The 12,505-nt window shown below is 43.8% G+C and overlaps 1 protein-coding gene across 4 annotated transcripts in view; it reads left to right on the top strand.

Moving 5' to 3' along the window:
- Positions 1-12,505, top strand: part of fam135b (family with sequence similarity 135 member B) — a 61,548-nt gene that overhangs the window by 40,408 nt on the left and 8,635 nt on the right. For all 4 annotated transcript variants that reach the window (XM_048229363.1, XM_048229362.1, XM_048229365.1 and 1 more), the window contains exons 8-16: positions 1,390-1,543; positions 2,785-2,834; positions 4,814-4,969; positions 5,391-5,464; positions 6,176-6,330; positions 6,893-9,053; positions 9,642-9,808; positions 10,664-10,755; positions 10,847-10,944. In XM_048229363.1, coding sequence (XP_048085320.1) covers positions 1,390-1,543; positions 2,785-2,834; positions 4,814-4,969; positions 5,391-5,464; positions 6,176-6,330; positions 6,893-9,053; positions 9,642-9,808; positions 10,664-10,755; positions 10,847-10,944 — 3,107 coding nt within the window. The remainder of the gene's footprint in view (positions 1-1,389; positions 1,544-2,784; positions 2,835-4,813; positions 4,970-5,390; positions 5,465-6,175; positions 6,331-6,892; positions 9,054-9,641; positions 9,809-10,663; positions 10,756-10,846; positions 10,945-12,505) is intronic.

Genomic DNA, 12,505 nt, shown 5'->3' with positions numbered 1-12,505 from the left:
TCTCAGTGCAGTTTCGATTTTCAAGGGGCGTAACCAGTGGTGAAGTTAAACTTACATTGGTACAACAAATTGTTCCCGAAACTTCTCAGATGTACAACAAACACATCTTTCTTGTAAATAAAGATTGTAAAAGTAGTTGATAATGCACTTATATGTCTGTGTAATAATACTGTAGTTAGTACTGACGCCTTGGTTATATACAAAAGCGATCTGCGAAAGTGAAAGCCAACTGTCATCTTCTATCTGTCATTGTATAAATCCCTATGCAACCTAGCATTATCCTGGACTCTGTAGGAACTTGCCTAAACTAACTGACTAACTGGCAATTATTGATTAGCCACATTTTTCCGTTATGAGTTATGGCTTATGTACTACAGTAGTCTTACACATGAACCACACACCTTGGATCATCGCCTGACAACCTACTGCACATGGGAAATGCACAATGGAATCTATATGTTGTATGTACGTAAAACATAATTGCAAGTCAAATATCCTGAACTTACCTCAGTTTCCCTGTTAGAGACGCTATATCCTGTCAGTGGGGTTCCATAGAGGTCATTCAACCCCACATTAGAGTGCCACGTCCATGTTAACCCTCCCGCCTATATTCTTTAACGACGCAGCACAAGCTGTGTTTAGTCTATGTGTTTAGCTCTCGCGTTTGATCCCCCTCTCAACCCCCCCCCCAACCCCCCCGTAATTATTTGGGGCTAGGGGGGTTGACACATAACACGCTCGCAGCTGCGTGCCAAACAGACGGCTCTCTCCCATAACTTCAATGACAAAGTCCAGTCCCGCGGAGGCTGGAGGGATACTTGTAAAGCACAGAGGATGCATGGACTTTTTATGGCGGAGTGTGTTTGGTTAATGGGCCTGAGGGGGGATCAGGCCATGGGGGCCCTGCGTCTTAATGAAGGCTACTGTGAATACGAAAGAGAAGTTGGCCAAAGAGTAATAGAGTTTATGTAATGCTGTCAGTGAAACACTTACTCGTTTGACATCATGGAAGCTTTTAATGTGCACCGTGCAAGTGCACATACTCAAGCACTAGATCCGCTTTTGGATTTATCAGGTATATAGAGCCAAAAAAAAACCTTTGATGCCAAAATGCCACTAGTACATTATGTCTGTGTAACGGTATGTTTTGAATACCATTATGCTGAGAATACCACAGTAATTATTTAGCCTACAAATCCTTTTTACATTTCTTTGTAAAAATATGTACCTCTCTAACTGGACCTACATTCAAGGTACTTGACTGTTCTTCTGCATGTATGAAAGTAGCCTATTTGTATGAATGCAGAACGCTGACACGAGTGTGGTACATGCTTCCACCTGTGTCTGATCTGAAGTCAGTCTGTCTGTCTGGTGTGTGTGTGTCTGCAGGGGAGTTTTTATGTGCCGTCGGAGAACTGCCTACAGAAGGCTCACACGTGGCATCGGAGACTGTGCCGCCTGCTGCTCCTGGCACACCGAGGCCTGCGGACCCATCACGCCTCCCTCACCAAGGCCTGCCCCGAGCTCCCTCCTCTGGACGCCGGTGAGTGGGGACGCTGAAGTGAAGTGAAGTAGCCACGTTGATCTGTGGAATACGTTGACTCGGTCAGAGACAGCATGTTAAATAATTGCAGAGTCATATGAGAATAGTTAAATGAAGAGCATTTCAATGTTACAAATCTCATTTTGCCACAGCACAAGAAGCTGGCTTGTCTCCTGACTGTCACCTGAGTTCAAATGTCCATGTAACCAATGACCGCAATAACTCTGGTCTGAATCGCCTGGGTTATCCAACCACATGGTTCCACTAAAGCCCCCTACCAGGACCAATGAAAGCACCCCCTGTTGTCATTTTGTCCTGGTTAAGTATAAGTATATATACTCTTTCGATCCCGTGAGGGAAATTTGGTCTCTGCATTTAACCCAATCCGTGAATTAGTGAAACACACACAGCACACAGTCAACACACAGTGAGGTGAAGCACACACTAATCCCGGCGCAGTGAGCTGCCTGCATCAACAGCGGCACTCGGGGAGCAGTGAGGGGTTAGGTGCCTTGCTCAAGGGCACTTCAGCCATGGCCCACTGGTCGGGCTCGAACTGGCAACCTTCCGGTTACAAGTCCAGAGTGCTAACCAGTGGGCCACGGCTGCCCTTAAAGGGTTACTAGGTCATAGAGGCCTTGATGGGTAACTATTGGCCTAGAACAGGACACAGAGAGCAGTGTAAAGAAACCCTTTAGGTTCGGTGTTGATTGTGAGTGGTGACATGCCTGTTTGTTGGTCACAAATAGAGGCTGAGTCGTATAACAGCTGTAGCAGACCATCTGCAAATGCATAATCATACAGCAGGTTAGTTTCATATTACCGGGGCCTAACACCCCCTGCAATTACAGCTGCTTTGCAAGTAGTGGCAACATAACTCCGGCATGGTTAGGTGCCGTTAGACAAAGAGTACAGCCGTTAGGGTCTCGCAATGACTGTGTAATTGTGCAATGCGATTGCAGAATCTTTGCTTAAGCTGATTTATGGAGAATGCTGTGATGTTGGCTGGTGAATTCTCTGTTTTTTCACAGACTCAGAGTGTTATAATGTATTTAATATAATATTATAATGAATAATGTTAGAATAAAGGGTATGTAATATAATCAGAACGGCACACAGTTGAATTGAAATGCTGAATAGCACTGATTTATAATGAGTGCCTTGAGTGCTACTGTATGAAGTCGTCATGCCACAACACATTGTTTTTTTTTCTTGAGTTTGACATGCATTTCTATTGACAGAGGAACTTCCCATTGAGGAGACCCTGAATCAACTCTCAATAGAGCTGCAGGTAATAAGCCACTTCCGAAGAACTCTTCCATTTGGCATTTTATACGTGTGCAATTCCCAGACGCTTGCTGCGCTTTTGATGGCTTCAGCCCTGGACAAAGTGCAGGAAATCCTCTGTAACCGTCATGCAGCCTTTCAGAGTGGGAGGAAGGGATTACGTATGATCCCAGACAAATCCTTTTGCAATCACATGATAAATGATGCACTTGAACATGACTTTAACCTGGCATTTTAACAGGGTCTCACAAACTGTGCTGTATTTCACTGGGAGCATATAAAAAACAAGTCAGACTTCACCTTAGCAGGACATAAAAGCGGTTATAACTTCCACTGTCAGGACACGTCCGAATTAATTAAGTGAACAAGGATTTGCCGAATTGTGACTTAAAGCTTAGAAATGCTGTAAAACATACTGTAAGAAATGTTTAAGGGAGGTTAATCTGCCAAAGACTGACTCTACCCATCAAAGCAGTGCACCCAGTGCTATTGTTAGACACCTATGGGTGTTCTGTAGTAATTACCATACACCACAAAGAACACAACTCATAAAGGAGCCTACAAAGGAATTTTTGAAGGAACCTTTTTGCCATAATCTTGTTGTTGCAGTATATGCTAATGGAATATTTAATTTTCGATTCAACTTCAGTATGACACTGTGTTCGAAACGGAAGGCAGCGACTCGCTGCCTACCTGCCAAAATAGACAGCTGTCTCACTAGACATGACCTTGGATTGAATGCATCTTTTAAGAATGAGCGCAGCACTCTAGAATCTTTGGTTAACACTAGTAAGATAGTACAGTATTTTTTTCTCGCTAGAAATTGACAAATCTTTATAAAACAATGTCAAACAAAGCAAATTTTTTACAAATTCAGTAGGCATTACCGGAGTCATCCGCCATCTTTGTTTACTTTTCACAGCTGATTCGATGACGACCATTATTTGGGTAATTCTAAGATATCTTAGAAGGCAGCAAAAGAATAATTCGGTTTCGAATCACACTTGCTGCCTCGCTCCCCAGTTAGATATCTTAAACGGCAGCAGTTTTTGCGTTTACGCTTTAAACAGAGCCTATAACTCCCTCCCATTTTTTGGCATCCCTGGTAAAGATGAGTGTAAAGAGGTATAGAACATCATCATTTGTTTTCCCATAGTTTCAGAATGAAAACAATAAAAATCCAACCATAAAGGGAAGCAAATTTATTCTGAGGAAAAGCACATGTGCCATAATTATTGAAACCTCAAGAAAACCTAATAAACAAAATTAAACTTTTTTCATTTATATTCAACTTCTTTAAGACAATCTTTCAAGCTGTAATTCATGATTTCATATTTCATTAAGGTATAAAAACAGTCACACAGAAGTAAAACGCCCTAGTCATTCTTCAACATGGGAAAGACAAGAGAATACACAATTCAAATGAGGGGAAAGTATATTGACCTTGCTAAGTCAGGAAATGGGATATAAAAATGCAACTGTTTGATGGAACCATCAAATGTTAGAATCATGCCTGGAGAAGGACCCATGTCTGTCTGCCACACACAGTGAGGAGTATGGTAAAAGAGGCAAAGAATTCCCTAAGGGATCCTTCTTGGAGTGATATAGCTAAAAGTAGCATTTTGGAGTCACTAAGTCTAAAAAAACAAACAGAATTGACATACATGCTGAAAGATACAGTAGGGACCTACATGCCAGAAAAGAAGGCTTTCTTGTCATTTAACTAAATACTATTGTGACTTTCTAATCTATGATCAGACGACAACAAAATAATAAATAAATAAAAATGAGGGATCACTGAAGAATGAAAAAAGGTCTGGCTGCTAAGATGCTAACACTGTGTTGTAGAGTTCTGTTTTTGAAAACACTTTATTTTAAAAGCAACTCCAGTATGTGAAAATGACTTGTATTTGTTCCGGCGCTGTAAGAGCATGAGTTGGTGGTAGTAATGCCAGGCTTGGGTGTGTCTGTTGTGGATGCCAGCTCCAGGGTGGCCATGAGAAAGTGGCCGAGCAGATAAGCAGAGACATGTCCCAACTTTGTGCCCACCTGGCGGCTCTGTGGGCCCAGTTTCTGGAGGCGGTGGTGCCCAACGCCCTGGTACTGGCGCAGCTTACACAGGAGCACCACACACTGCGGGTGAGTGTGTGAGCACACACACACACACACACACACACACACACACACACATGCACACACGCACAAACACACACACACATGTACTCATACAGTACATGCACAAATGTGTATGTGCAGATTCATACAAATAAAATTAAAAAAATAAAAATGTAGTTGCTCTCACATGCATGCATACATAAGCATGCATACGAAAACAAAATAACGCAGACATACAATGTAGAGTACTCAAAAGTACTCAGATATAAATCTTTCACATTAGGCAGTCACTGCTGATAATGGTTTATGCATTATGGGTTTGTTAAATATTCATTACCTCTTGTCCCATGTTTCATTATTGCATCACCTATCTTGCTTGCTCAAAAGGTGGTATAGTCAAATGAACAAGATCATGTTTTGCTATTCTCTGTGTGTAAAAATGCAGGTCAGACGTTTCTCTGAGGCCTACTTCTTCACTGAACACCCAAAGGAGTTGTCTCTAACCTTCCAGGAAGATCTGTAAGTCCCTTTCGCTAGCCGGATATGGCCTTTTTTCTCAACCACACTCTAAGTACACATACACAGCCTGTCAAGGTAGGACTTACATAGTGTTTAATTTCCATACTCAAACAGGAAATAGAACCTACTTCTTTAACAATTTGCTTTCAAGTCTATCGTTTCCTCCTCTGGTGATGATAAGTATGTAGCTAATTGGGACTTAGCATGTGAATGAGTGGAGTTTAACAACAACAACAACAACAACACTTTTGAAACAAGTGTTTTCTAAATGGCTGTTATATCCCAAACATAATTAATTTTGTCTGGGAAGAGAGCCAGTAAAGTTTAAGAACTGTAAACAATTTTGTGGGTATTTATTTACCATCTAATGAAAAGATGTGTGATTTTAATCAAGCTATTTTTATGAGGAAGGGGAAATGAGAATTAGAGATTGTATTATAACGCAAGCACATTAGCCCTATTAAACCGATAGATCATTGATTTGCTCATATTCACTTAATTCAGTTAGAGCAGAACATTTTAGTTTTCTGTTCAGCTCAGTTGCATCCAATATCTAACACATTTCACTAACACTCACTCCACTTACCCACTCCATAAATTTCACCTATGCTCAATTGATGTATACTTTGATGCAAAGAATGGATTCAGTTCCAAGAAAAAAGGCACAGATAGCTGTGTGTAAACGTTCTATGAAATGTTTGCTGTCTGTAGGATAAACAGACACAGCCAGGTAGCAGGGGAGGTGCGGAGCTCAGACTACCTGACCAGGATGCCACCGCTGCCGGTGGAGTGCCTGGACATCGACGGGGACTGGAACAGCTTGCCCATCATCTTTGAAGACAGATATGTGGAGTGTCCAAGAGTGGGTGAGTTCGCCTCAAATTGATTGTTTTTTTTTTTTTTCATGTAGGACAGCTTCTCATGAGGACATTGTTTCAGCTTCTACATCTCCAGAACTTTAAGGAAAATCTCTTGGGTGGTTTCCCGTACATGGATTAAGCCTAGTCTTTGAACTTCAATTAAAATGCCCATTAAAAAGCTTTTAGTTTTTGGGGGTGCTGTGGCGCAACAGCACCCGTACCATGTACGGGTCCAAGTGCCCACGTCCCGATCCCACCCTATCTCTCTCTTCCCCTCACTTCCTGTCTATCTTCACTGTCCTGTTTGAATAAAGACAAAAAGCCCAAAAAATATATACTTAAAAAAAAAAGCTTTTTTTTCTAAATCAATGTAAGGGAAAATTGCTCAGAGCTTACTACAAAATGAAAGCATCTATGTGTATTCACATAGTTAGGATTTAGTGTGAAGGAGCAACCCCTTCATATTATCTTCCGAATTCAGTTCAGTTCTTGCAGTTCTCCTGTAATCAACCCAAATTTGCAAGACATTCTGTCCTAACTCGAGCATTACTACAAATGTTCCTTTCAGAGTGGAAACCACAAGTGCCAACACCACACGACACCGACAAGCCTCCAGCGCCCGCTGATTCTCCCACTGCTGCTGCCAACGGCGATGCCCGTCTGCGAGCTGTGCAGGGCAGTGACTTACCTGATGCTTCTGAGGAGCGGCCAGAGACCGAGGACTGCACAGACCTGCTCACCGATATCTGCCCGATAGGACAAGAGACGGACACTGAAGTGTGTGAACCTTGTGGGGACCATGCAGGGAACCAGGTTTGCGGGGACCAAACTGACCTGACTTGTGGGGACATTACGCCACCGTTGTCTTACACACTGGAAGAACAGGATGAGGCAGAGACAGAGTTGGAGAGGGATGTAGAGCAACCTGACAGCCCCAAGACAGACCTTAGGTGTACCAGTGTCAGGCCCAGCGAAGTCTGTCACACTGTCCACATCATCCAGCCTGACCAAACATGCCCAGAGCTCCGAAATGCTATCATCCCAGAGAGTGTACATACATCATGGGAGGAGGACCCCAGAGCCAAAATAGATCCGTCCTTTCCTGAGAAAGACCAGCCTGAGAGATTGGATTTAGAGGATGGGGACATAATCAACAGTTCTCTTGAGCCACACACAAAGGATATTGGGAATGACGAGAGTGACGAGGGGGACAGTGTGATTGACACCCTGCCGATCCAATCCATGACTCAAGCCCCACCCACCGTCCAACCCACCACGCCTCCGCTGTACCCTGATAGGCGGAGAGCAGAGGACCGCCTCCAGCTTGGGGACTCCAAGATCATGAAGCGCTCCTCGTCCGTCATCTCGGACTCGGGCATCGAGAGCGAGCCCAGCTCGGTTGCCTGGTCGTCCGAGGCGCGGGTGGGCCAGAGTGGGGGGGAGGCCGTGCTCCTGCTCCAGCAGGCCGGCGTGAGGGGGGGTCACCGGGCGGGTCACCCGGGCTCCCTGGAGGGCCTGCAGACGGAGAGCCACGGCAGCCTGCCCAGTGGCACGCAGGCCTCGCTCACCTCCATCAGCTCACTGCCCTACGAGGAGGACGACGCCAGGCGGACGCTCAACACACTCACCAAGTCGGCCTCGGCACCACATATCAGCAGCCCGGACGACACCGAGGATGACCCGGAGGCACTGGACAGCGAAATGGAAGAGTTTGAGGCCGGGATGGACGTTGAACGGCAGGACAATGAAGAGAGGGAGGAGGAAGGGACGAGCGAGGCAACAAGTGGAATCGAGCCGGACGAAGGAAGCGAACCCACCAAAGAAAGAGGAAGCTGCCCAGTGAGCATGGAGCCTTCTCTCTTACCCCTATGGGACCAACTGGATGGGGGTCTGCTGGACGATACCCACTTAGCATGGAGTGTAAACCCAGTGCAAACAGATGAACTTGATTCCAAAGACACAGCCCCGAGTCCTGATGATGCAGGAGAGTTTCAAGGCCAGATTGACTTGGACGCAATGTCAATATTAAGCACTGTCCCTGAAGAACTGATGTTCCAGCACTTTATGTCAGGGCAGGGGACTCAGGAGCCTAAAATAGCAACTGAGGAGTGTTTGGAAGATTCTAGTGCATTTGATGCAGAGGTGGAACTCTGTGAGTGTGAAACGGAGGTGTGTGAGCATAAGGTGGTACTGGATTTAACAGCATCTACAGACGGTGTTAGTGATAACAGTTCACAGGCACAGTTCTCAGAGAAAGATCAGAATTTTCCGGAACAGCACCTGATTTCACTTGGAAAAAGAGCTGATGGCTTCTTACCTACGGCAGATGAAACTGACCTTGGCAGTGATCTCAAAGACGTGACGTCCAGTGATCTTGCAGAGCTAGCGTCTAATGAGAGACAGAGGTGCAGTGACCTCATAGGTCTGGCCAGCCGTACTGCCAGGGAGGCCCAACAGGCGGATGGGGGAGACAAAGCGACCACATCTCCCAGCTCCGGCTTGTCCTTTGTGAACAAGAAGGTGGTGGAGGTGGTCAACATGTCCGTGTCCTGCGCCCCCACCTGCCTGCCCTTCTCCTCAGTGCTAAGAGACTCGCCCTCCATCAGCGGCATCTCGGCGCGGCAGGCGACCTCTCCCATTACCCATCAGCCCCTGGGCTCCTTCACCATCCTCTCGTCCACCATGACGTCGGAGAGCTCAGACGAAGAGACCAATGAACGGATGCTCTAGTGAGTAGAAACTTTTCCTGTTAAAAGCTCTCTTACAAAACATAGAGGGTGCTATTTTCTTTAATTCCGTCTGGCTTTATAGAGGCATCCGTACTCTAAATCGATAGATTTGTTTTTATCATAGAGATACTGCACCACTCACATTATTCATATGATGGTAAAGCCAGTTTGGCAATATCCCATAATACTCTATACTGTAATAGCCTCTCTTAGTAATAGTGCTTTCAGAGCACAGATGAATAGGCCTACAAGAAGTTGCTCTAGTGAGTGGAACATTTCACTGTTACTGTTAGATGTCAAACAAAACATGGAAAGTTAAATTTTCCAGTGATCTCTTCTTATGTTCTACTGACTTTCTGACACTATCAAACGGTAAACCTTAAGTGATGCAAGTGTAATTTACACAGTCTTGGATAATACTGTGCTGCTAGCGGTACTTTGCAGAAACTTGTTGAACCACTTACGTCAGTGTACAGCATGCCAACATGCAGTGATACACCACAATACTCAGGAAAGGCCTCAGTGTCAGTAATAGTGCTTTCAAGATTTCCTCTGGGCCCCCAGTTCAAATGTATTGTTGATGTCCAGTTTCTACAAGGCTAAAGAGGATCTGCTGAAAGAGCTGAACTTCCAGGCCACGCTCTACAGTGACCTGCCCCACCTGGCCTCTCATCTGCCCTACTTTCCCCCAGAGGAGGATGAGGAGGAGTTTGAGGACGGCATCCATCTTGTTGTTTGTGTTCACGGCCTTGATGGTACGGGAAAAGAGGTGTTTGAAATTCTGCACTAGACAATAACTGGGTAGTTCCCCTTGTAAATGCAGATAGGCATGAGTTGTTGCCATGCCAAGGATTTTCACAGATTTTCTCTACTGTAAAAGGGAAACTGTTAGGTGGGGATCACATTAGCCAGCGGCAAGCGGCAGATTTCCTGTTCTCTATGGTTCGGCAGCGGAACGGTAGCAACGCTGGCGTAACGCTAGCGTTGAACAAGCTGAGCGTTGAACTTGGTTCAACTTTCAAAGCCCAACGTGAGCTTATTCAATTGACAAATCGTTTGTGTTGCTTAGTAACGAGACAAAACTTATTATGGTCTGAGCATTGCGTTACGTTTGCCGCTGCCGCTTGCCGCTGGCTGGTGTGATCCCCGCCTTATTGTTGCTGTTGTGGACAGATTTGTGCATACTGAGAAACCTAATGTTATTGTTTTCATGACATGACTAATCACAAAAGAACATTTCCACACTTAGAAATAAGTAATAACAATATACAGTAAGTACCGGTAAGTGGTATTCTTTATAAATGACTACATTTAAGATTAATGGACTGACTCACTTATAATTCATTCTTTCAAACTCTTTGTTCTCCTACAGGTAAAAAAAAACTGCTGCACTTGAACGCATGTAGTGCTTAAGAGTCCCTTGATTGCTTTTTAATACATCAGTGGTTCTTTTGTCTGCCTTAGGCAGGCGGCCCATATACAAACATTAGTCTGTTACAAACTCACACTGATGACTTAGCCAAATATCGTGGCTAAGCTATTGCAACAGTTAATGCAGCAGGTCTATTGCTGTACCCCTGACCTCTGGGCCCCTGTTCCACTTCCTTTAGGCAACAGTGCAGACCTGCGTCTGGTGAAGACCTTCATAGAGCTGGGCTTGCCAGGATCCCGCCTGGACTTCCTCATGTCAGAACGCAACCAGGTATGGCCCGGTTGAAGTCAGTCTGCACAGTGAGCACAGATGTAGTTCTGTAATCATATGACTTATTTTAATACTTTGTTTGTTTTGTCAGACGGACACGTTTGCAGACTTTGACACAATGACAGACAGACTTCTAGATGAAATCATTCAGCATATTCAGCTCTACAATCTCACCATCAACAGGATCAGGTACGAGCATACGTTAATAACAACACAATTGAATGTCTCAATTCAAGCATACAGTAGCATTGTTTTAAAGAGTTTGACTCTTGTTTTGAGGGCTTCAGACAACTTAGAAGGGTCTTTTTCCTGGAGTAAGGTCAGCCAAGGTTAGAAAAATGAATTGAAACAAAATCGGTCTGCTACCTGTCTACCCTCCATCGATTCCTACAGATTTTAGAGAAAATCTGTCACATCATAATCACACCACTAGACAGGTCCTATAACAAAGACATCTTATAGTAATTTACACTGATCATCAGTCTTTCTCCCACACACAAATTACACCCTGTCACTGCAGAGAAACCATAAAACCATAAATCACACTACAAGATACAATGCCACACTATTGCTACTACACCTTTTCCTGGCAGGTGTTTATCATTCCTATGACATGTGATAGCACTAATCCCTGATCTACATAAAGTGATCCATAAAGACAACACGTAGTGCTTAAACTAACATGATCTAGTGTGATATGGATTCTCCCATATATAAGACATGTGTGGACAGGACTTTTTGCTCATTTACTCAATATTAATTTGGCCACATGAGCAAGGAGTTAACCTGAAGCACATGTCTGCTCTCTCGGTTAATTAGATAGTGGTATAAAGAGAGTTTTCATGGCTTTTGGATTCAGCATCATGATAGAAAATGCACGTTTCAATTTTACCAGGAAAATGTATCATGTTTAGGCATGACTTTGTATGAGGTCCCAGTATCAGGTGCCAGTATTTCCATAAGCCTAATTATAAAGCCTAATTATAAAAACAAAAGGTACATGCCTTGAATTCAGCACATTATGTCCTAGCCTCAAATGCATGGGGGGAACTATTTAGTTTATATAATAATAAAAAAAAAAAAAAGAACCCTGCAGATTGAGAGCAGAAAAAGCATGCAGCATCCTTTATCCTTTACATTACATTACATTTGGCTGACACATTGTTAACCAAAGCGACTTACAACATGGTTGCATTAGTGCTGTTAGTGATTTAGTAAGAAACAGTAACTAGATTGACTCTTTTTAAGGCCATTGCTAGATTTAATAGGCCATTGCTAGATTTAATAGGCCATTGCTAGATTTAATAGGCCATTGCTAGATTTAATAGGCCTATTACGCTTAAAATGTTATAATATCCATATTTCCATCTCTCAGAACAGACAACAACATTGTACATTATTTTCTTTTGGAGATCCTAAATTTCTTTACAATATAGCAGCATCAGCCAAAACACTGTCTGACATGTAACATGTTCACCCATATCCACTGCACTTGTGATGCAGAGCAGGAGTGCTTATAGACTTGCAGTTTATTCTATGGCTTAGTTCTATACTCTACTCTTTTGACTTCTGCCTATCAGAGATGTGATGAAATTCACAAACATTGGCAAACATTTGCAAGTATTTTGATGTTGGCTTTGTGCTGATGACTATGGATTCAACAAAAGAGGGGTCAGTGATGTCAGTGATCAGTGATGCTATGATTCAGTAGTGGGGAACTTCACAGATAGTATGGAGATGCAAAAGATGT

Source organism: Alosa alosa, chromosome 20 (assembly GCF_017589495.1).
Source record: "Alosa alosa isolate M-15738 ecotype Scorff River chromosome 20, AALO_Geno_1.1, whole genome shotgun sequence".
Classification (NCBI taxonomy): Eukaryota; Metazoa; Chordata; class Actinopteri; order Clupeiformes; family Clupeidae; genus Alosa; species Alosa alosa.
The sequence above is the reverse complement of the archived record's forward strand: the minus strand, read 5'-3'. Positions and strand labels throughout refer to the sequence as shown.